This window comes from Drosophila innubila (assembly GCF_004354385.1).
Source record: "Drosophila innubila isolate TH190305 chromosome 3L unlocalized genomic scaffold, UK_Dinn_1.0 0_D_3L, whole genome shotgun sequence".
NCBI classification, from domain to species: Eukaryota; Metazoa; Arthropoda; class Insecta; order Diptera; family Drosophilidae; genus Drosophila; species Drosophila innubila.
In genome coordinates this window covers 17,699,741-17,722,773 of record NW_022995376.1, presented here as the reverse complement: position 1 = coordinate 17,722,773, position 23,033 = coordinate 17,699,741, and the positions used below count along the sequence as shown (strand labels likewise).

The 23,033-nt window shown below is 39.8% G+C and overlaps 4 protein-coding genes and 1 long non-coding RNA gene across 6 annotated transcripts in view; 2 read left to right on the top strand and 3 right to left on the bottom strand.

Moving 5' to 3' along the window:
• LOC117786617 (peroxidasin) overlaps positions 1-6,505 on the bottom strand; it is a 31,106-nt gene extending 24,601 nt beyond the window's left edge. Inside the window, exon 1 of the mRNA XM_034624955.1 lies at positions 6,194-6,505. Within this exon, the coding sequence (XP_034480846.1) occupies positions 6,194-6,366 (173 nt within the window). The 5' untranslated portion in view covers positions 6,367-6,505. The remainder of the gene's footprint in view (positions 1-6,193) is intronic.
• A 3,076-nt stretch (positions 6,506-9,581) lies between these two features.
• LOC117789046 (uncharacterized protein KIAA1143 homolog) lies at positions 9,582-15,909 on the top strand. 2 transcript variants are annotated; one of them, XM_034628048.1, is made up of 4 exons: positions 9,582-9,784; positions 9,873-10,035; positions 11,639-11,858; positions 11,985-12,003. In XM_034628048.1, exons 1-3 carry the CDS (start codon positions 9,677-9,679, stop codon positions 11,842-11,844), a joined length of 477 nt encoding a protein of 158 aa, XP_034483939.1. In that variant the 5' UTR covers positions 9,582-9,676; the 3' UTR covers positions 11,845-11,858; positions 11,985-12,003. The 2 variants fall into 2 exon arrangements, 1 of the variants encoding a protein (XP_034483939.1); XR_004617826.1 differs by lacking the exon at positions 11,985-12,003 and adding an exon at positions 15,822-15,909 and having other exon boundaries at positions 9,583-9,784; positions 11,639-11,960.
• LOC117789047 lies at positions 14,457-14,864 on the bottom strand. Its single transcript, XR_004617827.1, has 2 exons — positions 14,806-14,864; positions 14,457-14,611 (listed from the first exon to the last, which is right to left on the bottom strand). It is a non-coding gene; the product is annotated as an uncharacterized LOC117789047 (long non-coding RNA).
• LOC117789044 lies at positions 15,888-21,083 on the top strand. Its single transcript, XM_034628045.1, has 6 exons — positions 15,888-18,576; positions 18,694-18,963; positions 19,028-19,285; positions 19,357-19,536; positions 19,602-19,947; positions 20,013-21,083. The coding sequence occupies exons 1-6, from the start codon at positions 15,916-15,918 to the stop codon at positions 20,015-20,017; spliced, it is 3,720 nt and encodes a 1,239-aa protein (XP_034483936.1). The 5' UTR covers positions 15,888-15,915; the 3' UTR covers positions 20,018-21,083.
• Positions 21,084-21,465: 382 nt separating this feature from the next.
• LOC117789045 lies at positions 21,466-22,587 on the bottom strand. The gene is made up of 2 exons (XM_034628047.1): positions 22,271-22,587; positions 21,466-22,211 (listed from the first exon to the last, which is right to left on the bottom strand). Exons 1-2 carry the CDS (start codon positions 22,420-22,422, stop codon positions 21,743-21,745), a joined length of 621 nt encoding a protein of 206 aa, XP_034483938.1. The 5' UTR covers positions 22,423-22,587; the 3' UTR covers positions 21,466-21,742.
• Positions 22,588-23,033: the final 446 nt, after the last annotated feature.

The window sequence follows — 23,033 nt, the reverse complement described above, 5'->3', positions numbered from 1 at the left end:
GAGACTTGCGAACTGAATGCTGTTGCATGCCCCACTTTAACTAATTTGTGGCACATTTTCATTTTATTTTCTGGCCTGCCGATTCATTTGCATAATTACAAATAATATTACAAATTGAGTGGCAATTGGTGCATTGTTCGAACTTCCAAGTGGTCAACACAAACACGCACACACACACACACACACGCACACACGCACTCTTCCACATTTACGCACACACATGCAGAATGCATTTATTGAAAAGCAACAATTTTATTTCATTTTTATGCAAATGTAAATTTTCAACAATTGAAAAGTCAAACCAGACCGAGTGGCAGAGGGAAGTGTGGTGGATGCAATGTGAAGGTAATAACAAAAGTCGTGAACCATATCATATATCATTCGTGAAATAAACGAAAAATGTGTGAAAAGTATGTGAACTTTGAAATACTCTATAGGGGGAGATTTCTAAATGAATTAAATTATTATTATTATTATCACAAACATTTTTTTTATCAATATTATGATTAATATAATTTTTATTATTCAAACAATTTTATTGAAATTGGTATTGTCGTTAGTAAATGCACTATTGTTAATATAATTATTACCCAAACATTAATATTATCTCTATCATTATCAATATCAGTGACATAAACATTAGCATTGTCAGGAACATTAACACGAGCATTAGCATTAGCATTGGCCTGAACATTAGCATTATCATTATCATTTATCACTTAATTAAACATAGCTTTACTTTGACCCGAACTTAATTTATCAATTTGAACTTGCAGGGTATTTTTATCTCAACGAAAGCGGAAATTTGTCCACGTAATTTATGATATCCTCTTATTGTTTCGCCTTGTTAAAGTGCTACTATATCTGTCGTCAATCTACTTCCCATTCTTATGGCAATCTTATGACATTCAATATTAACAAGCGATAGATAGATGAATCACCTGCTCTTATTTCACAACCTAATAATAATAGTCTACAGTTTCCATGTGACATGACAAGAATATCGCATATTTCATAAGATATGCAATACACATACCCTAACCTCACTTTTTATCATACATAACCTCACTCTGAACATTCCCAGCTGCATTTAACATGTTTCTCCATGTCGCATGGGCTGTCAACACGTGAAAAAAGGGGGGACAGGAAGAGGAAGAGCATTTTTTTTTTGGTAACATTTTCAATATTTGCACGGGCAAATAAACAGCAAATGTAAATGCAAAATTGCAATAGCAACAAAAACGAATGCGGCATTCGCAAAAAGGAAATTTATGCATATTTAATAACAACATACAATATATTGTGCTGGCTGTCTGGCAGACAGGCAGGCAGCAGGCAGGCAGGCCAGACAGTCCCGACAGGAGCAGCCAGGAGCAAGGATGAACAAGGCATTTCTCACGCATAAATGCTTCGTAATATATGAGAAGCATATGAGGGAAAGGACGAAACGAACAACATTTTTGCCAGCAAATAGTTTTGCCCGAGCATAGAAAAATATGCTGAAAAATTGTCTAGTTGAAAAGTGGGAGTCTGTGTGGGCGTGGTCCAGTGCTGCATTGTCCACAGCTGGACAGAGCTCTCACTCAGCTGGGCACTAATTAAACTTTTTAATATGCCGAGCGTGTGCAACGTGTGGCGACTTTTGTTTCGATAAGCGTACCACAGAGTGAGCACACAGCATGTGATGTGGAGAAAATATGGAGGGTGTAAGATATAGTCACTTATGTGTGAGGGTGAGCTGATAACTCATTGGATTATACACAAAAACGCAACTATTTTAATTAAATTATAATTTTAATAGGTATTGTTATCCATTTACTGATGGAGGTTAAGCTTCATATAGTACGGTCACACTGTTTAGCTTTTGGCAAAATTAAAAAACTTTGTGCTTTGTTATGCCAAAATTTTATAAATTGGATACTCCAAATGGGTTTTGCATCCACCATACTCTTCAAACTTAGCACCCTGTGACTATTATTTTATTCCAAATTTTAAAAATAGCTGCGAGGCTTGATATTTTACTCAAATAAAGAGATTATATGTAAAAACAAATGCCGATCTTGGGGACTTTGACTAATCTTATTATTTGTAAGCAGGAAGAAGTTATAAAACTGTTGCTTTAAATAATTAATTACTTATTTATCTTACATCTGAGTGCTTCAAGGATTTCCTTAGAAACTAATGAACTAGTCACAATATTAATTAGACTTTTTATATTTAGACTCTGGTGCTACATAATTTTATAAACCTAGTGTTCAGTTATTTTAATATTTGTATTTTATGTATATTATTTTCAATTGTTATTTTAAAGCAGCTTATGTTGAGATTGTATTTTATTTCCAATCAAAAAAATTTTATTTTTCTACTTAAAACAGTGACTTTTTAGCTTACTTTTGTACGACTATGTACTATAACTTTTAATAGCCCCTCGTAGTTATGAGATAGCGTTCTCTTTGTGTGTATGGTCATATCATTTTTAGCTCATGTGCCTCAGCTGCGTTTTATGTGTACCATGCAAAGCTCACAAGACGCACAGTCTCCGTCTCCGTCTCCATCTCAGCCTCAACTTCAGATTCTGCTTCAGCTTCAGCTTTGGTTTCGGTTTCTGTTCTCAGCATAATGACAAGCCAACTGCCTTAACCCGTAGCATAAGCCCGGATAGCCTCTAAGCTGACGCTCAACTAAGAAACCTATACTCTCTCTCTCTCTCTCTCTCTGTCTATATATATACTCCCCATATACTTCAGTTCTAAAAGCATATACTATACATATACGATTCCAGCTAAAATGCATCATCATGAAATGAAATCAAGTGCATTTATTTAACGAGAGAGCACAAAAAAAAACAGCCTTAGTTCCTTTCTCTCTTCCCTCTCCGTCTGCGTCTCTGTCTCTACTTATGCCCCATGTGGCACGCTGTGTGTGGGCGTGGAAGATGAATGATGCCAGCGGCGTAGCCGTGTGTTGCACACACACACAGTTTGCCTCGCATTTAGTTGCAAGTTTAAATACGCGGCAAGCAAAAAGTCAAAATGTTTGTGCTTTTGTATTCACAGCAACATTTGAACTTGCTGTGTGGCAAGACTTACTTGCAACAGGAGTGTGGCAAAGCTGCACTTTGAATAGAAAAACTGTAGCATAGGCCTTGGCATTTCCACACAGTGCCAAAGAAATGTTCAAGAACAAAAATGAAAAAGTTTAGTCTTGTATTAAGAATTACAGGTGGAAGCTGCTAAAGTGTAGTGTATACTATATATACCCTATAAAATATAAAACGCCTATGCACAAACATACATTATGAAAGGTGGAGATCAGAATAAATTAAATCAATGTTCCAATTAAAAATTGGAATTTAATTTTGTTATAAAAAGAAAGGTGGTCATTTGACCGAAATTGTCTTTCATAAATAAAGGACATAAGCCAACCTTTCCAATACATGTTCAACCTTTGAAAAATATCTAGCTATTTTTTTTTTATTCCTATTTTTATATAGCGTTTTTTTCTGTCTGTAGTGAGTCTTACACCCAGGGTATCTCCTATTCTATTACTCTTAATTATTTTATTACATTTAGACTTACTTACTCAATTTATCATATGCAACACATTTTCTGTGTCCAGCTCACAAATACGATCTGACTTTTTGCATTTGCCATCTGTGCGTTTGCTTGCCTCTCCAGCTATCTCTCTCTCTCTCTCTCTCTTTCCCTTTCTTGCTTTCTCGCTCTCTTTGCACTCATAATCTGCTATACAGACTCACATGATTATTCTCATTTTCATCACACACATTTACACACACGGAGCTAAAGAAACACAAAAAGTCATATGAGCCAAAACTGTAAACAAATTTTGTGCCATTAACAAAATTAAGGCAAACACATGAAAGAACTACGAAAAGTCTAGTGGATGTGACTATGAAATACCTTTACCCTTTTTTAAAATTCTATTTCCATAATTAGACAAAAAAAAAAATTAAATTAGAAAAAGTTATAGTTATTAATTGTTACGAGCTAAAAAATAATTTAACTTCATTTTCGCTTTACTTAAATAACGAGTTTCTTGAAAAAAAATTAAATACTTTTAGAGTTGAAATTTTATAATAATTCAAATATCAAAACACAAAGTACGAAGAATTTTCTTAAGCGCAATACAAAATTTAAAAGCTCTATTTAAAATATTACTCACTTTACTTTAATTGATATAATTTAATTTATCTAGCTGAATGAATATAACATTTAAAATATTTCAATGCTCTCAGCTCTTCAGCCTAAAATTTCCACTCGTTTAAAAGACTAATTTGATAACATATGCAATCTAGAGTTACTTTTATTACAAACCCAAGCTCAACCTTATATACCCTTCCTGTTAGCCAGAAGTAAGGGTATACAGAATGGTTCGCACTGGCCGTGAGATCATAGCATATGTATACATATGTGTGTGTGTGTGTCTTCCAAAAGGCATTTTGCCTGGTCAACTTAAATTGCATTTTTGTGTCGTATAATTTCATTTTTGGCTGCTAGCAGCTTTATGAACATGTGTTGGATGTTGAATTTTTATAAAAATAAAGAGAACGACAACTGGAAACAAACTCGTATATATATGTAAATATAGAATTAATTCGTAATTCGTAGTTTTTGACTTGTGTTAGAGCAAGCACTTTGAGCATTTTCTGTTTTTGTGCCACATTTACCTAAGCAAAAAGTTTTCGACAGTTTTCGACTAAACTGTAAACGCAACAAATTAATTAAAAATGCCACAAAATAAATTAAAATAAAATGTGAATGCGAATGCAACTTTTCGTTGTTCATATTTACTATTGTTGCAACTTCTATTGTTGCTGTTGTTTTAAGTTATTTTTCCTTCTCAATTGGGAGTGTTAAATAATTTATGCGTCACCTTATCTAATATTAAGATTGATTGACAAATAAAATTTGCCAGCATGTGGGAAATTTAAAACGATTTTCAAACAAGCTTTACAGTCTAAAAAATAAACAATCATATTTATTTTGAAACTAGCATAAATTGGTTAATAACAAAGCGTTTTATTTATCGGCCCAGCAAATAAAAGCTAACTACGATAACGAGAAGAAAATAATATATATAGAGAAATCTATTAAAATCAATATTAAAAATGGTTAATTAATTTGGGAATTTTCAATTAAGTAATTTAACGCTTTTGCTCAAATAATGATAATAATATAAAGGTGCCCGTTATATATAACCGTTATCCTAAATATATTAAAGATAACTAAAAAATAATACGTTTAAATTTGGAGCTGTTAAAAAATTATATACGTTAAGAAAAATGTATTTTAGTAAGAATCAACTAAATATATATATTTTTTTTTTAATAAATATTTTTTGCCGACTTTTAGTTGAGTTTAAATAAATAAACTTGAGATGTAGCGTCGTTTAGTCTGCCTCTATACTAACACCGATCATGTGCTTGCCACGCCCACCTTTAACAGCTTGCCACAACTTTCTCAACTCGGTTGCAAATTGAATTGAGCTCTTTCCATAAATAGAAGCACAACATCCTTGTTTCACTGATTTTGCTGCTGCTATTGTGGCACATCCTGTGGCAGCTTAAGGCGCGACGCAGCGCGGCCTATCGCATAAATATGCATATGTTTCACAAACATTTGCCAAGCTGCATGCAATTCCTCCACAATCCCCTTCATAGAACTTTAGCCGAAATTCCTGCGAAAGTGCTGACATTTGAAAATAAATGCAACGTCAGTGAATAGAACGAGGAGGAAAGGGTAAAGAGTGGGGAAGACGAGGAGAAAATTCTCGTATTTCGCATGCATACAAATCACGATGTGATGCGAAGTGATAAATATACAAATTCCCGCGTTGCTGCCACAGTTAGACATCGTTTAATTGAGTCAACACGCAGCGCGAGCACAGCAGAGATAAAGTGAGAAGGAGGAGGAGACATCAAATTAACGCTGCTCAGTCAGTGCATGTACTCTCCCTCTCCCTCCCCCTCTCTCTCGCCATCTCTCTCTGTCTAGCTGACGTGGAGAATATTAAAAACTAATTTATGGATTTGCCAAAAGCCAAAAACTTGCTATGATTTATGCATGTAAACCAAGTAACCGCCAACCACTTCAAACCTGAATCCCCAGTCCCAGTCCCAATCCCAATCCCAATCCCAATCCCCATTTCGAATAGCAATCCGTTGCATACTTACAGCATTTGGGTATCCTGTGGCACTTGGGGCAAGGATGTGAGGCGGGCGCGCATGCAGCGCACGCTGTGCGATAAGCAAGTGCATCCTTTGGCACATTGCGCCCATTGGCCAGTCGAAAGATTGACGATGCTGGTCAGGCACACGGCCAAGAAGAGTAGCCACTGCCAGCGCATCCTGATGATAAATTGTCACAATAAACCAGAACCGAACTCGGGAAAGCGTAACTTGAAACTGTTCAAAATCAGTAGAAGCAATTATAAAAGTGCCGCAAGTTGGTTGACGCGACGATAATCAACAAGAACGGCAACTAACTTACGGAAGTGCCACAAAACACACTAGTTTTCAGATAGTCCACTTATTTCTTGAGGCTTGTCTTGGGACTGTTGGTCATGTGATGTTGAACACTTTATCACTTGGACTCTGTTTTTATTTAGTGCGCAAGTGCGACGCACGCAGAAAATATCTAAAACTGTTTCTTTTTTTATGTTTTTCGAAATTGATAAGAATGTTTTTTAAAGCACTTTTTATCATGGAATTCTTGGTTCTGCGGTTTAACGTTGTCCGTTTGCCGCGATTCGCAACTGCACGCGCCAAATGCCAACGAGCATCTGAAACTTTGAATTGTAACCGATTCCCGAACCTGAACCTGAACCCGAACGCGAACCCGAAACGAACAGCAGCAGCCTCGGCACGAGCAACGAATTGCATATTGCCGACAGCAACAGCAATAACAACAACGTCGACGCTAACGTCGACTGCGAAGCTGACGCCGCCGGATGCAGTTTGTGATAACATTTTCCTGAGGCGCATAGCTCAAGAGTTTTCTGATTTGGCTATGTCTTTTTTAGGAGGGTGTGTGCCAGTGTGTGTGTGTGTGTGTGTGCCACTGTGTGTGTGTGTGTATATCCTCTGCCAATAAGCTGATATGAAACTAAACACGTTTAACTCGGCTTAGTCAAGGCCATCAACAGAAACAAGCAGCAACGATATCAAAGCAATTGCCACTCACCCACTTAATTTATTTTCAATGTGCACAATAATAACAGAAGCCAAAAATTATGCTGGCATGACTAGCAGATACCCTCTAACAAGCAAACTGCCAGTCACCCTGGCAATTTGTTTTCAAATGGCAACAACAGCGGTTTCAACTGGGCAAATATGTAAGAAAGCTTACTCAACTATTAAGTTTGACTGGAATATACCCTGTAACTAGTCACCCACTCAATTTTTTGGCAATCTACAGCAGCATTAAATTGTCAATTACTAGAGAAAAAAAATGCTGTACCTCAATTAATAGACTAAAATATACCCTGTAAGAAGCACAAATGCAAAAAAAAAGATAAAATGAGAGCGTACATTATTTTTAATTGAGCTCAGAAAAGATAATATATATAGGTATACAAGATTATTGAGCCGGAAGAAGAAGAAAACAAATCCTATATAAAAACCAAGACACCCAACCTGAAAACCTCTTCTGGGGTATTTGCAAATTTCGATGTTGATTCTCTACAAGTAGATCGAGCCAATGAAATGGGCCCCAATTTTAGAAAAGTTTTATATTTATATTTTAGAAAAACTATCCAAAACAAAAAAGATACAAAATGAAAAAGTCATCAAAAAATGTAGTAGATTTTTTATCAATATTAAAAAATACTTTAAGGAAATTAAATTATAAAGCGTAATTTCTTATATATACGAACTTAACTTTTTGAATGTTAAATATTTATAAGTAAAATTATCCCTTACTCAAGTTTGCTTATAGGGTATTTTCCCAAAAAAAAAAAAAAGAAGAAGCATACGCCGTGTTGCACTCAAAGTTGCTGCCACTGCAGCACATTAAATGTTCTCTGATGCTCATTTTTAATGCAACACATAGAGAAAAAGGCAGAAAGAGAAAGCAAGCGAAAAAGATAGAGAGAAAGAGAGTGGTTGAGAGTGTGTGTGTGAGTGTGTGCACACTCCATTTGGGCCTGTCAAAGTTGTCGCTTTGGTGATAAGACGCGGAATCAAATTTAAAAGCTATCAATTTGATATTAGTTCAGGGAACAGCGCGTTGTGGGAACGCTTGTGAGATTTTAAGCGCGTGTCAGGATGCAGCACAAATCCTGGCTATTTGTTGTTGCACTCAATAGTCTTGTTTTCTATATTTTTGTTGGGCAACATATGATCCGTGTGCCCTGCAGCAGCTCATAACGTTTGAGTGTTCCGTTTCGTCTCTATTTTTTCGACGTTAAAGTTTTGAAATCAATTTACAGATGATTTATTATGTTGCCGAAGCGATTTGCACGGTGGAAAGGGGGAGGGGCAGGTGCAGGGGGCAAGTGGCAGCCGTTGCTGCATGCGACAACGGCGGACGTTGATGAATGCCACTGTGTATTGTTTGGCTGTCAGTTTTTGATCCAAATTCGTTCCGGGGGCATCGAATTGCAGGTGAAGTGGAAAATTTGCAAGTTATGCGACAGCTTTATGTGACCCGCTTTTTTTTGGCAGCATTTTGCAGTAGATAGCGAAGCGGTGATTTGACAGCGGAATTCTGCAGCTGCAAAATGCAATGCCGGATCCGCTATGGGAATTCCTGCTGCTGATTGACCAGAGGAAACAGTCGATATATGCATTGTCAGCAAATTTAAATAGAGAAAGTTGGCAGGGGTCACTTAATAACTGTCCAAATTAATAAGGAATATAGTCTTCACCCTGCTCTTAAAAGTGTGCTATAAAAAAATATATTTATCGAATGGTACTATATAACATTATTTAGCACATATGGCTTGTAACGCACTTTCGTAAACAATTACAAATATATATAATTTGGTTGAATTGAAAGCAGCAATGAATGTAACTGATTTTATAAGAGATAAGAATTAAATTCTGTCATCTGTAAAGTTGGGCAAATGTAATATTGAGCGTGTTCAACACATTCAAACGTATTAAAGTAGCAAATTAACGCTCAAAAAGTAACCGATAGTTAAGGTCACAGTAGCCATTCACAATAGAATTTAAGACTATTATATCGATAAATCTTTTCGATATATGTAACTCCAACGATAACATTCGGTGCAGACGATCAGTGCTGGAAAATGCAATAAATAAAACGCGCAAATCTAATTGAATTTAAAAAGCAATTGTTATTTATAGCAATAAGATTATAATTTACAATCACTTATTAGTGAAAACCTTAAGATTCAAAAAAAAACATCAAAATATTGACAAAATTCTACCAAAAATTCTGCAAACAATTTTTTAAATTCTAGCCTCAAAATTAAGAATAATTAAAATAGGTACATTTTTTAAATTACCCCATTTTAGGTAAAATCGTACCAGATCGAAAATTTTTACTGGGTGGCAGCCTTCGGAACGAAGCAGCTGTTTTTTCTCTTAAAAGTTGGCAGCGCTATTGAAAGGCGGCAATCAAAATAGAAAGAAAATACAAGTGAAATAAAGCAGATAAAAAGTAGAGAATTTAATGTTTATGTGTTTATTGCTATGTCCAAGCGCAATAATATAACCTACGTGAAGCCACAGGAACCCAGTTTTTTGGCCAAACTCAAGGCGGAAATTGGCTATAAGGAAGGGCCGACCGTCGACACAAAGGTAATGAATTGCGGCTGCCGCTGTGGCTGTTGCTGAGTCAAAACAAAGTGCCCCGCTCATGCTCAGCTTTGTTTGCAAATAAAAACAGCGCCAGAAACTAGAAGACCTCGACCAGGACCAGGACCGGGAAGACTACGATTCCAGTGAGGAACGGCCAGAGCGCGAGGACGAGAAGCCGCAAATTGTTGTCCTATCGCGTGGGGATCTCACGGCTGACGAGGTGGCCCTCGAGCAGCAGCGCATAGCAAAAGGTATGCACACACACACACACACACAATCTCACACACACTAACAGCGTGCAGTGTATATGTATATGTGTATGCTTGAGTGTTTGCATTTGTATGTGTGTATGCGTGTCGGTGTGTGCGTAGGTAGGATGTAGTTATCGTCTGTGGCAGTTTGGCTTTCAGTTCAGTTGAGTCAGAATCGAGCGTCGGTCGCTTCCACGCTTCTTTCACGCTGCTGCCCTATACTAAATGTATGTATGTATGTATGTTTGCGCGTATATGTGTTTGTGTGTGTGCGTGTTTTTGCAATCGAAATTTGAAAATTTTAATGAAACATAAACAAAACGCCAACAAAATACGCAAAAGTGCAACAACAAAAACGCCGCGTTCTACAATTTGAATTTTTGCGGGCTTTTAACGTATTTTCTTTCGATTTTTCTGCTTATGGTGTGTGCAAAAATATGTTGCATTTTTTCGTTTTAGTTTATTGAAAATTCGTTTCAACTTCAATTCTAACCTCGAAAATGTGTGTTCTATTTTTTTTTTTTTTTGGGAAGTTGGAATTTGTTTTGTTTGTTGTGCTGTGATGTATGCCACGCCCGCAATGCACCGCCCATTGACGTCTCTATGACAGCCATTCCGTAGCCCGTTCCAAATTCCCTTTCCTTTGGCTTCGCTTATTGCAATTAGTGTGGCAATGCCAGCGGAGCACCCTCATGCACACATACACACTCACTCACACACACAGAGACAGACACAGAGAGATTCACACACACAGTTACAGCTGCTGGCACAAAGCATACACACTGACATTTTCATTGGGGCTCCGCTAAAGCGGAGCATGTGATGAAAATCATAACCAAAGCGGAGCACACGATAAAGCAGCCGGCCAGAGAAGTTAACAAATAACGGCGACCCACAGCCGCCGTCGCCGTCGCTGTCGCCGCAAGCCAACAACAGCTGCCGCTCTGTTGTTGTTGTTGCTGGCGTCGTCATCACCCCGCCACCGTCACCGCTGCTGCTGTCGCTGTCGCTGCTGTCAGAAGGCCCGCGCAGAAAATCGGGTGAAAACGTGTGAAAGAATGAACGAAGCAACAAAACGGGAGAGACAATGATGAACGAAACAGGCGAACAAAGAGAGCACGGCAAGTGGCTTGACGACGATACATGTACGACGGTCGGTGAGGAGAGCGGCACAGAGCAGAGCAGAGTGCGGCGGCGGTAGCCACTGTCTTGTCGGTCTGTCTATCTGTCTTGACTGTCTTCGTGTCCGTTGGGTTGCGAATTCGAAGGTGGAGCACTGCAAGACGCTAACACTGAATGGTGTATGGAGAGGGGGAGGGTCGGGGTGCTGTGTTGCAAACTAAGAAAACGCTCGCACAGACAAAATGAGTAAAATCTTTTCTATCTCATTTCGGGGCTGAGTTTGCTGAATGGGTGTACTTTTTTTTTTGTTGTTTTTCCCCCATTGTTGCTCTTGTTGTTGCATGTGGGGGCGACCACTGCAAAGGAAACTGCATTTTGTAGTTACATATACATTTCACTCGTGATTAAAAAGAGATACATTTGTATCTTATTTACTTATTCCAATTTTTGTTTTGCTAATCGCAAATTTTTTGAATTGCAGAGGAAGCTGAAAAGCCCGCGGATTTAAATCAACCTATTGTCTTCAAGCAGCGCGTTAAACAGCCAAAAATTGAGACGGAGGATAAAACGGATAAAACCAAATCCAAGAAATCATCAGATAAACGCAAAAAGTCCAAGGCCAGCAGCAGTAATAGCAAATTGTCATTCAACGAGGACGAAGAGGACGCTGAAGCAGTCGAGGATTAAACCACATACACCCGTAAAGTCATAGATAGAGTTGTTATCCAACGATTCCCCCAATTCGAGTTTGCCATATCCCACCAAGCTGCCCCTTTGTATGGTTGCCCACAGTGAATGGTTAGGTGAGCGCTACAACCTTTCACACATACATACATATAATATATACAAACAAACATAGATATATGTATGCATCATACATACGTATAAAAACTAAACTGCGCATTTAAAATTTGCGTATAAAGTGCGTTACATACATACATACATCTCTATGTATCATGTATATACATATGTATGAATATAGTATATATGTATGTATTGATTATCGTGATTAATGGAGTTTCGTTGCACATTTTAATTCTTAGAATTATTTAAGTTTATGTTTTTATTCTGGTTGTTGATTTTTTTATTTGTTGAGTTCAGGGATCTCAATCAAGAGTTTACCTTTTTAAAATATAAAGTCTGAAAGAAATTATCTGGATAAATAAGAAAATCCTAGATATTGTTTTTATTTAATTGGGTTGTCTTGGAAACAGGATAGACTTCTATATTCATACTGATTATTTCTATCTCTATTTATCTAATCTAAAATCTAGCTTTTATTTTAAAATAAGAGTTATTTTATGATTTTTGGTTCAGATAAAATGAGAGTTAAATCGAATATTTATGACAGAAATTAACAACTAATTTTTATAACACGAATCAACAAATACTTTGTCTTTTATATTATTATGTTACAACATCTGAAGCTTAGGATCTCATTCAGCTTCCAAATATCTGATTCAAGGTTCAAAATAAAAACAATCATTTTTTTCTTTAAAATTATATAAGAATAGCGAATTTGCACATATACATATGTTTTTATATATGTATGTGCATAATTATGTACTCATATGAGTGAGCGTTCATATACATACATACATATGTATACATTTAAGTTTCTGAAATAGTCATCACTAAAATATCTTTAGATCTCATTGAAGCTGTAAAACCTACTGTAAAACAAACAGAAATCAAAAGGACATTGATAATATTTGATATGTATGTTTATGAATACAATGGCAACATTTTCAAAAATGTCCTTTCATCTATCAATTAGCAATTTGTAAAAATATCTGCAAGGTTCTTTCAAGTTGTATCCAAATTCGCTTGACAACCGACGGACGGCGACGACGACACAAACAGAAAAGGTCACGTGTATGTATAACATAAAGTTTTGTTATCGTTTTCCATTATATTATTATACCGATAGTTTGTGGGTCTTAATGAATCCCGTAGCAGCAGCAGGAGCAACAAGAGCAACAACAGAGGCAGCGGTAGGCGAATTCAAACTTCTACCGGTTGCCGATCAACGGGGGTGAGAAGCGGGTTACTTTCAAATTTGTACTTGCATATAGACCAAATCATACAAACACATACAGACATATATACGCACACTGACAACCATACAAACACACACACACACACTTGCTTGAACACTTACATACATATACTTATGTATGTATACATACTTATGTATGTATGTATTATATTGGCCCATACCATGCGAGTGTGACAGAGAGGGAAGCAGCGTAATCTGAAATAAGTTGAGAAAGAAGAAGCATCAGCAGCGCCAGCAGAAGTATCGTGATGAGTATACAGTTTTAAAACTTACAGACGGGGCCATCGACGCTTTGCCTATGCTTACTATACTCAATACATACATACATGTGTATGAGTGTGAGTTTATTGTCAGTGTGGGGGAGCATTCAATATTGGCCTGGTTTAGAGTTGTAACTAATTATAGCCAGTAATAAGCATTATCAAATAACTCTTGTCATCCGTTTGCGCGCGCTATTTTCAAATTGTTGAGACGCGCAGATACGAATGCCGAATATCATCATAAAAAAAATCCATCAAATACGCCGGCAACAGCGACGACAACGACAACGCAGGCAGCAGCAGAAGCAATGCCGTTTCAGTTTTGTTTTGTTCATTTCGTTCGTGGCGCGCGTACAATTGTCAAATTTGTTTTTCCCTCCCATCCATCCATTCACATGGGTGCGCTCCAATACTACGACAGCAATGGCCCACCGACAAGCACATATACGCACGCACACTCAGCCCAATGACAACGGTTCGCCTGCGCTTCACATTGCCATTCGCTATTTTTGAGCGTAACAGCTCCAGCTCTCTCTGCTCTTGCTCTCTTGGTGCGCCACATGCACGTTTGTAAAGTTGGCGCTCAGTCCAAAATTACTCAGTTGTTGTTGATCTTCATGTCTATGTCTACTGACAATAATTTTTAACACTGAAATAGTTGTTTGATATGTTTGATTTGCACCTGCAACAGATGTAAAAGCAATAAATATTTATTACAATTATATCGATTGTTCGATAACATTGATGCGCGCCACTTTTTTGCCAGACATGCAACCCTGCGCTCCCGGCTGTGGCCCGTGCAACTCTGTGTTTGTAGCGACGTTTTTTGCTTTTTTCCGCTTCCATTTCCAGTTTGCCTTGTTGTTGCCCCCGTCTATCGTCTGTTTGTCGCGCTTTGACAGCGTTCTTTTTTCTTTCGCTCTCTGTGTGTGCTCCAAAATCAAGAAAAATTTTGTTGTGCTTTCGACAAAGATCTTTTATTTTTTTTTGTTTATGATTCGTGTTATCGTTTGTAATTGCCAAAAACAATAATAACAACAACTACCTGCCACTGCCATTGAAGAAGTGTGACGTAAAATGTAAATTGTAAGTTTGTTTTTGTGGGTGTTTCAATTAGAGTTTGTTATTGTAACGGCTGTTCGGCGGCAATTGTGCAGAATTGATAGAATTTGAAATATATTGTTGGCGAATTGTCTAAAAAAATAACACATTGTTCACACAAACAGTCATAAAGACACAAACCAATACAAACACAAGCGCACACACCACTACATCAACTTACACACACATAGACACAGACACAAGCGCAAAACACGCTCCTGTACCCACCCGTACTCCACTCCACGCCGCCGCCAGCTACAGCAGCAGCAGCGAGCCACAGCCAACCAACAACCAACACCGCAGAGCCAAAGCCAACGTCGTCGTCATCGTCTCACCGGCCGTCTGTCTGTTTGTCCGTCCCAGCGTCTGCGTGTCCGTTTGTATCTACATACATACATATATAATTATATATATGTACATATATATATATATATATATATAGATTGTACATACAAACATTTGTGTGTGTGTGCTCGTTTTGTTGGTGCGCTTTGTATGTATGTATGTAGGTGTATGTGTGTGTTGTCTGTATGTATGTCAATCGTGCAGTTGCTGTGTGCTCGGTAACTGTTCGTCTGTATGTATGTAACTGTATATGTATGTATGTTTGTTTATGCAACACTGTAAATACATATATCTATATATATATATATATAAACATACATACATTGTATATATATGTACATACAACGTTACATGCCGCGCTGAATGACGTTTTTATGTAATTATATACATATGTATGTACATACATACTTATATTGGTATACATAGCTGCTTGCAATATTACATACATACGTTTATATATATATACATATATATCATAAATGTATGTAAATACATACATACATATTAAATTGTATTTTAGTTTTAATCCAATATGGCAGCCATTTTGTCTCAATTAACTCTTTTTGTTTTGTTATTTTTTGCCCCTAGTTATATGAGGGGGTGGTAGGAGGTTGAGGGGGTTGGAAGTATTTGATTCACCTAGATTTAAATTTTCTTTGCTTTAGTTTTTGGCAATTGTTAATTTATGTTATGCTCTCTTTGATTAATTTTCTGCAGCATTTGCGCTTTTTCCAATTCTTCTTTGCTCTTCTCTTTCGTTGCTATTTACTCTTTCGTTTTCTTTTCTATGTGCCAAATATTTTCCCGGTTAGTTTAAGAGTTTCTAGCTTTAGTTAAAGTTTATCGATTTGCGATTACAATGGATTAATAAGAAGTTAATTATCGATCTTCTTTGACAGGCAACCTCAGAAGCAATAACAAGGAGAGCAGCAAGCAGCATCGACATATATCGACCAAGAGGCACATTCCAATAACAAGAGAACAAAACAACAAATGACTGAAGTCGACGTCGTCTTGCCGGAGGGCGTTGCCGAGCCCACAACAAAACTACTTGCCAAAACAACAACAACAGCAGCAGCAGCAGCGACGACGGCAACCAACGACGACGACAACAAGAGCGGAAGCGAAAGCGCCAGCGAGGAGAAACAGAATGAACAGAAGAGTAAATCCAACAAGGAACTGGAAAAGGAGCTTCCGGAGAAGACAAAGCTAGACAAGGAGCAAGAAACCGAAGATGCAGTGATAGCTGACAAATTGCCGCTGGATAGCAACAGTAACAGCAACAGCAATGATGATTGCAAGGCTGAGGATGTGGCAAAGCCAGTGGTAGAGTCCATGGATGTGGATGACACCGAGGAGGGCGATTCACAAATCACTAGCTCTAGTTCCACAGAGAATGGCAGTAGTAAAGAGCCCAAACTCGATGGCGAAGGTGAAGGCGATGAGGAGGAGGAGGAGGAAGAAGAAGAAGTAACCACCAATGGTGATCATGAGGATGCTGAAGATGATCAGGAAAAGATTGGCAGCACAGCTGAAAACAGTTGCGATGCTGAAGATCCGCTTGGTGCAGCAACACAGCCCCCAGTGGAGCCACATGAGGAAGAGGAGCTATTAACGGATGAAAAGAAAAGCATTGAAGATTTGGATGAGGCAGAGGAAGCTAGCCAACAAAGTGGCACAGCCAAAACCGTAACCGACTCTGAACCAGAAGCCGAAGCAATGCAAACAGAGGAGGATGAGCCAAAAGAGAAGGAGAAGAAGAAGACTTCGGTAAATGGATTCGATCAGAGTCCAAAGGCTGAAGCATCTGCTGTTGCAGCTAAGGCAAAAGCCAATGGACAGGCGAGCGTAGCTGAGGCCACGAGAAGCAACAACAACGATGATGCGGGAGCTGTTGTTAATTTGGATGAAGACAGCGACGAGGAGATGCCTGAAATGACTGAGAAGAAGGCATCGCCAGCTGCAAAGTCTCAAGCAACTCCAAACAAAGTAAATCCAAAGCCAGCAATGTCTGCTTCAAGCGAGGCTGAATCCTCGGATGATGCGGTGTTGATTGCCTCCGATTCAGATTCGGAATCTGGCCAAGTAGCAACTCCGCTCAGCAAAAAGCAACCTGCTGTGAAAGCAACGCCGCCACCACCACCACAAGATGATGATGACGATGATGATGATTGTGTGGTCATTGAGGATGATACGCCCCCAAGTAGTTCGCCGAGTGATCACGCACTTCACAAGCGCAAAGGTGACATGGATGATCTGCAGTCAAACAGCAAGAGACAACGCAGTTCCACGCCATCCAGCTTGGGAATGAGTGTACTAGGTGCGGGATCTGGAGTTGGCATTGGCTTGGGTCAGTTGACAATCAAGGATGCGCGCTCCCTGATGCCACATGAGTCGGGGTCAACAGGAGGAGGCGCCGTCTATCCCGTGACCATAACCAATGCCGTCACCGGTGTGGCAACCAATCTGGGCAGTGCACCGCCTAAGCTTGTACCCATGTCGGGAATGTCAGGGGCAACGGGGACCACAATGCAGTTGAATCCGCCAACGCTCTCCTTGACGGCAGCTGGACTTCCTAGCATGACTAACAATGCGAATCTATTGCCGGGTCTGACGGACGATATGTTCGTGCTGGAGGCGCCTTCGTTTATTGTTCCCTACATCTATGAGAAGCCGCCCAATGACAACATCCGTGAGGTCATCAAATCCATTGAGACAAAGTATGCGCTCTCAGCGGAGGATTTGGCGGTGGCGGATAAAGTGGATGAGTTTGACATGATGACCGAACAAAACAAAGAAGACAAAGCAAATGATGGTCAGGCAAACGATCAGAGCAAGAAGAAGAAAAAACGTGGCGATGACGAGTCCTGGTCCGAGCAATCCGATGAGGATGATGATGAGGACGATGATGATGATTCCGAGTCGGGTGTGCGCACCAAGGTGTTAATCAAAGAGGCCAACGATGATCTAACTGCCCTCAAGGGCGCCATTAAGCCAGCTTCTGCATTGGCCGCCTCGGGAGGTGTTCCTTCGACTGCCAACACGAAGCCTGGTCAGGAGAATTACTTTGAGAGTCCATTAGGCAAATTCTTTATGGACATTGGCGTTGGCCTTGTCCAGGAGTACGTTCAAGCGGATCTGTTGCGTTTGCAGAAGCGAAAGATGCGTAAATCTCTTTCCCGGGATCCCAAGGACTTTGAGATGGCCATCAATGCACTGAGTGGCAATCTGCAGGCATCAAAAACGAAAAACGCTCCCTTCAAATTCACGATGAAACGCTGCGAGTTCTGTAACTTCAAATCGGAGTCGGCTCTGTCGATGGCCAATCATTACGAGACACCGCACATGAATGGAGTCCTCTACAAGTGCAACTTTTGCACCTTTGAGATACGCAACGCCACCGAAATTGTCTACCACATGGAGGCGGTGCACAACATCAAGGCGCGCCTGATCAAACCGCTGCCCTATCATCAATGCCCCAACTGCGGATTCGAGGACAATGGCAAGGCGAAATTGGCGCGTCATCAGCCTGTCTGCGCCAAGAAATTCCGGCCGGAATTGAATCTGGCGCCGCCCAACGATTGGGAAGCGCCTGCCAAGATACCGCGCATCAAGCCACGACATGGACTTGTCGGCACAGCCACCGCCTATCAGGTAAGCAAACAACTCCATCCTTTAACAGATCTCTGTAAGGATATTTAACCAATAGATTACCACAGAATGCCTTTCTTTCTTAAGTAGAATACTAATCTTTTTGGATTCTTTTTACAGGCAATGGCAGCACAGGCGGCGGCTCAAAAGGCAGCGCTGGCGACCATCCAACAACAACAGGCTGCCGCTCAGGCACGCAACATGCAGGCAGCAGCATTGGCAGCACAGAATGCGGCCAAGATGCGGCAGAGGGCGCCACAGCTGCCAAAGACAATGCCCAATGCAAACAGTCTGGTAAGAAGTCCTGCACCCGTGCGTGGAGCCATCGGAGGCAATGCGGCTTTGTCGCTGCCCAACAGCTATCAACTGGCAGCCGGACAGCTTGTACAGGTGAGCATCGATAGCATTGCAATCTTGCCTTTAATATTAATAAATATATATTTTGCAAACGCAGCAAGCGTCTAAGAAGCCCATCGCTGGTCAGCCAAGCATCTCAATAACGCCACTACCTCGTCAAAGTGCGACCGGCAGCGGTGCGTCCGCCGCCTCGTCCAGCAAAGTGCCAACAGCGGCAGCAGCAGGCATGAAGCCCGGCCAGAGTCCCACCGCTGGGAACAACAAGGCGCAGTTTGTCATCTGCGAGATTTGCGATGGCTACATCAAGGATCTGGAGCAGCTGCGCAATCACATGCAATGGATGCATAAAGTGAAGGTAACTTTGTGTAAATGCAACATTTCATTAGAGCTCCTACTAATCTGTATGTTTCCCTTATTTTTGTTTAGATACATCCCAAGATGATCTACAATCGTCCACCTCTGAATTGCCAGAAGTGTCAGTTCCGATTCTTTACGGATCAGGGCCTAGAGAGGCACTTGCTGGGCTCACATGGCTTGGTCACAAGCTCCATGCAGGAGGCTGCCAACAAAGGCAAAGATGCCGGTCGCTGTCCTGTCTGTGGCAGAGTAAGTTCCCTATCTAGTCACATAAATTTAATTGGACTTGAGCTAATCTTGTAATGTTTTTCCAGATGTACCAATGGAAGCTACTGAATCACGTATCGCGCGATCATCACATGACCCTGAAGCCCGCACATTTATCCTACAAGTGCACCGTGTGCACGGCCACCTTTGGCATGTACAAACAATTTGAGACGCATGTGTATACTGCACACAGCACTGTGGCCCGAAAGGCAATGGACAGCAAGAAGAACAGCGCACAGTCCAGCAGCAGTAGCAGCTCCGGCATGAACAGAAATTCGTTGGGTGCAGCCAATGATTCACTGCTGAAACCGTTGAAGATCAACGATGAGATCACAATTATACCACAGCCCGCATCGAAGCCACGCATCACAAATATGGAGAGTCATGTTATAGGTAAGTTTTAAAATTAAATATACCATAAAGATTGTATGCTAAAAGTTGTTCCTTTTTTTCAACAGATTAAATGGCGCGTTGGAAGAACCAAAAAACCTAATCTCGCATAGTTTTGTCGCTGCATTTTTGGCCGCGCGTTAAGATTAGTCTTTATGATTTGTAGGCTGCGCCGACTCATGCGTACTATATGAATTTTGTTAGTAAGCCAGAATTGTATAAAGCGAGCGGATGTTTAGTGAAAAAAAACCACACACACACACACAAGCAAACAAAAAGCAACCTAAATTAAATAATAATATAAACATCGATCATTAAGATAAAAGTTACCGATTAACACAGATACAAATACAGATTGCAGTTGGAGATATACAGATGATTACAAATTTATATACAGATGCAGATACGGATTCAGATTCTAGTTACGGTTTAGTTCTATCTACGTTATAGTGTGCACATAAGTTGAAATTGTAGCTACTACTAATAAATAATTACAATACCATGCATAATTTACATACACACACACATACACATTAAGTACACACCACAAACACACACAATTATTAAATATAAATATATTGTAAAAGCAAAGCCGCTAGAGCGCATCGTCTACATGACTATGTAAATTAGTTAAAAACTAAATATTATTTATACTATATACGAATAACAGTACGAGTATCTAAATGTGCGTTGCAGTATGTACATATTACACACACACAAACACTTTGACACACACCTTGAATAGTTTATTAGCTCGTCCTGGCATTGATATCGCAGATGGAACCAGAGAGAGAGAGAGTGGAAGAGAGATACAGAGAAAAAGAGGAGTGTGCGCTGAATTTACGTAAGGATTGGGGGAAAAATGGATTAATTTTCTGGGCGTGCAGAGGGGTGCATGATATAGTTGGGTCAGGGAGGGAGCCTGGGGATGGGAAATGTATTTGTGGTAATTTTATCTGATCTGAGACGTTCAACAATTTTAATTTTCGTGTACAAGTTTAAACTTATATTTATATAAATATATATATATATATATATATATTACATATATCTATTAATATAAAATATATCATCTACTAGCCTGTAAGACCCCATGTACTACAGTTAAAAAGCTAAAACAACACAACAAACAAACAAATGAAAATGAGAAAAATTAAAAACTAGTTAATATAAAAATGTGCCCAAAAGTTGTATTAATCAAACAATCAAATCAATAGATGAGGAGTCTGCTTCCTTAACTGTATTTAATAGTTGGTTAAGTAAATCTTGTGAATCAAATTAGAAACCAGACGCAACTTTCTTTTATTTATAACACACAACTTTTATATTATAAATGATGTGAATGATGAAGATTCTACTTCAAGAAAACTTTCGCTATGATTAAATCATGTTAATCAGAAATATAGTATGCAAGTTTTCAAGCCCATTCATTGAGCCAGGTGAGAAGCGGAATATGGAAAGCTTTTAGCAGTCTCATTCGACTCGTGGAGTCACATGAGTTCGCCAAGTAACACCATGTGGTTGCATTTACTTAGTACTAATGTGATTTTTATTTCATATTTTTTTTTTTTTTACAATACAAAAAGCGAAATTTTAACCTTGTGATTATATTGTGACCATGGCAATGTCAATGTGTGTTTTCTAGCCTTTTCTATGGTTCTAACGATCTCGTCCTCATCCAGTCTTTTACTGTTCTACTTAAAGCTAGGTTAACTATGCTTAATTATAGTATTATGTGGAGCACAACGCACTGCATTACGTTTATAATTTTCAATTCGATTAATTTTGGGTAAGTTTTCTAGTTGGAGTCAGATTCCGAGTCCAGTTCATTGGACGCAGCGGAGGCGCCAAAGCCACTTAAAGGCCCTGATGATGGGAAGAGTTGTGCGGCATGTGTCAATTTGGCTAACGCATCCTCGCTGAGCAGTTGAGGTTTCTCGAAGGCGCTTGTATTGGACTTGGTCAGCTGATAGAAGGCGGTATCACTGTGCGTTATGTTGACAATGCTGCCAGTGAGTGGCAACGTCTGCAGCAGCTCCTGTGGACTGCTAAAGGCACCAATGTTAACTGGGGCAATGCCCGTCAAAACTTGGCCGGTAACATTCGTCTGTATGGGCAGTGGAATGTTGCCCAGATCGATGTGACTCTGATTGGTGTGGGCATCGTAGAACGTTAGATCCACACGCTCCTGGCTCTCAAAGTCCGTCTCATTGTCGCCCACCTCGGTGAGAATGCCAATCTCATAGACGACCGCCTTGACTACATAACTAAAAGCGATGCAAGTTTCATATAATTGCTGGAATTGGAGAGATTCATTGGTACTTACAGATTCTTGGGGGTATCATTGACGCTGGCCTGCAGCTGTTCGATGGTGTCATTGTCTATTCCCGAGCTAACATCCAGCACGGGCAGCGTGCAGCCAAAGGCCAGAAGCATGCCCAGCACGGCGGCTCCAAGTATCGCATGTTGTGTCTGCATGTCTTCAGAAAAGACTCTTTCTCTTGGATTTTATAGTAAATAAAACTGTGGATGCTCCTCGGCGACTCGCTTTATGGTTGCCTGCTGTCCGCCTGCTTCTTGAACTCTGTGTCTGTTGTCTGCTGATCTGATCCCTACTCTGGTATTCGCGTGTTTGAGCCTAATTAGTGCAGATCATCGGCTTTTATAGCCAACTTCGAGTCCGAAGCGCGATTCCGCGTAATTATTGACACCTGTTAATTGGCCGACAGGTTTGGCAGTTGTTCCCCTCCCTGTTGCCACCTAACGCTGTATCTAAGTACAAACATTGGGTTCAGGGGAGAGATCTGTTGAAGAGGGGTGGCTAGCATTGTTTTTATCACCACTTCAGGCTCTAATTAATTGTGCCCGTTTTGTATCAATACACAATGGCCGTCTACGCAAATCTCAGCTTGGTGTAAAATTGCCTCCTCCAATTGAATTTCGTTTATGTTGATGCAAAGTTGTTGTTTACCTGCCTGCTGGCCCAAAAATAGGTTCATAAACATTACGCCCCGACTGACGCATTCGCCTGCATGTGGTCTGGACACGCGCCTGCTTGAACGGGCACACAAATTACGCATTCGCCCCGT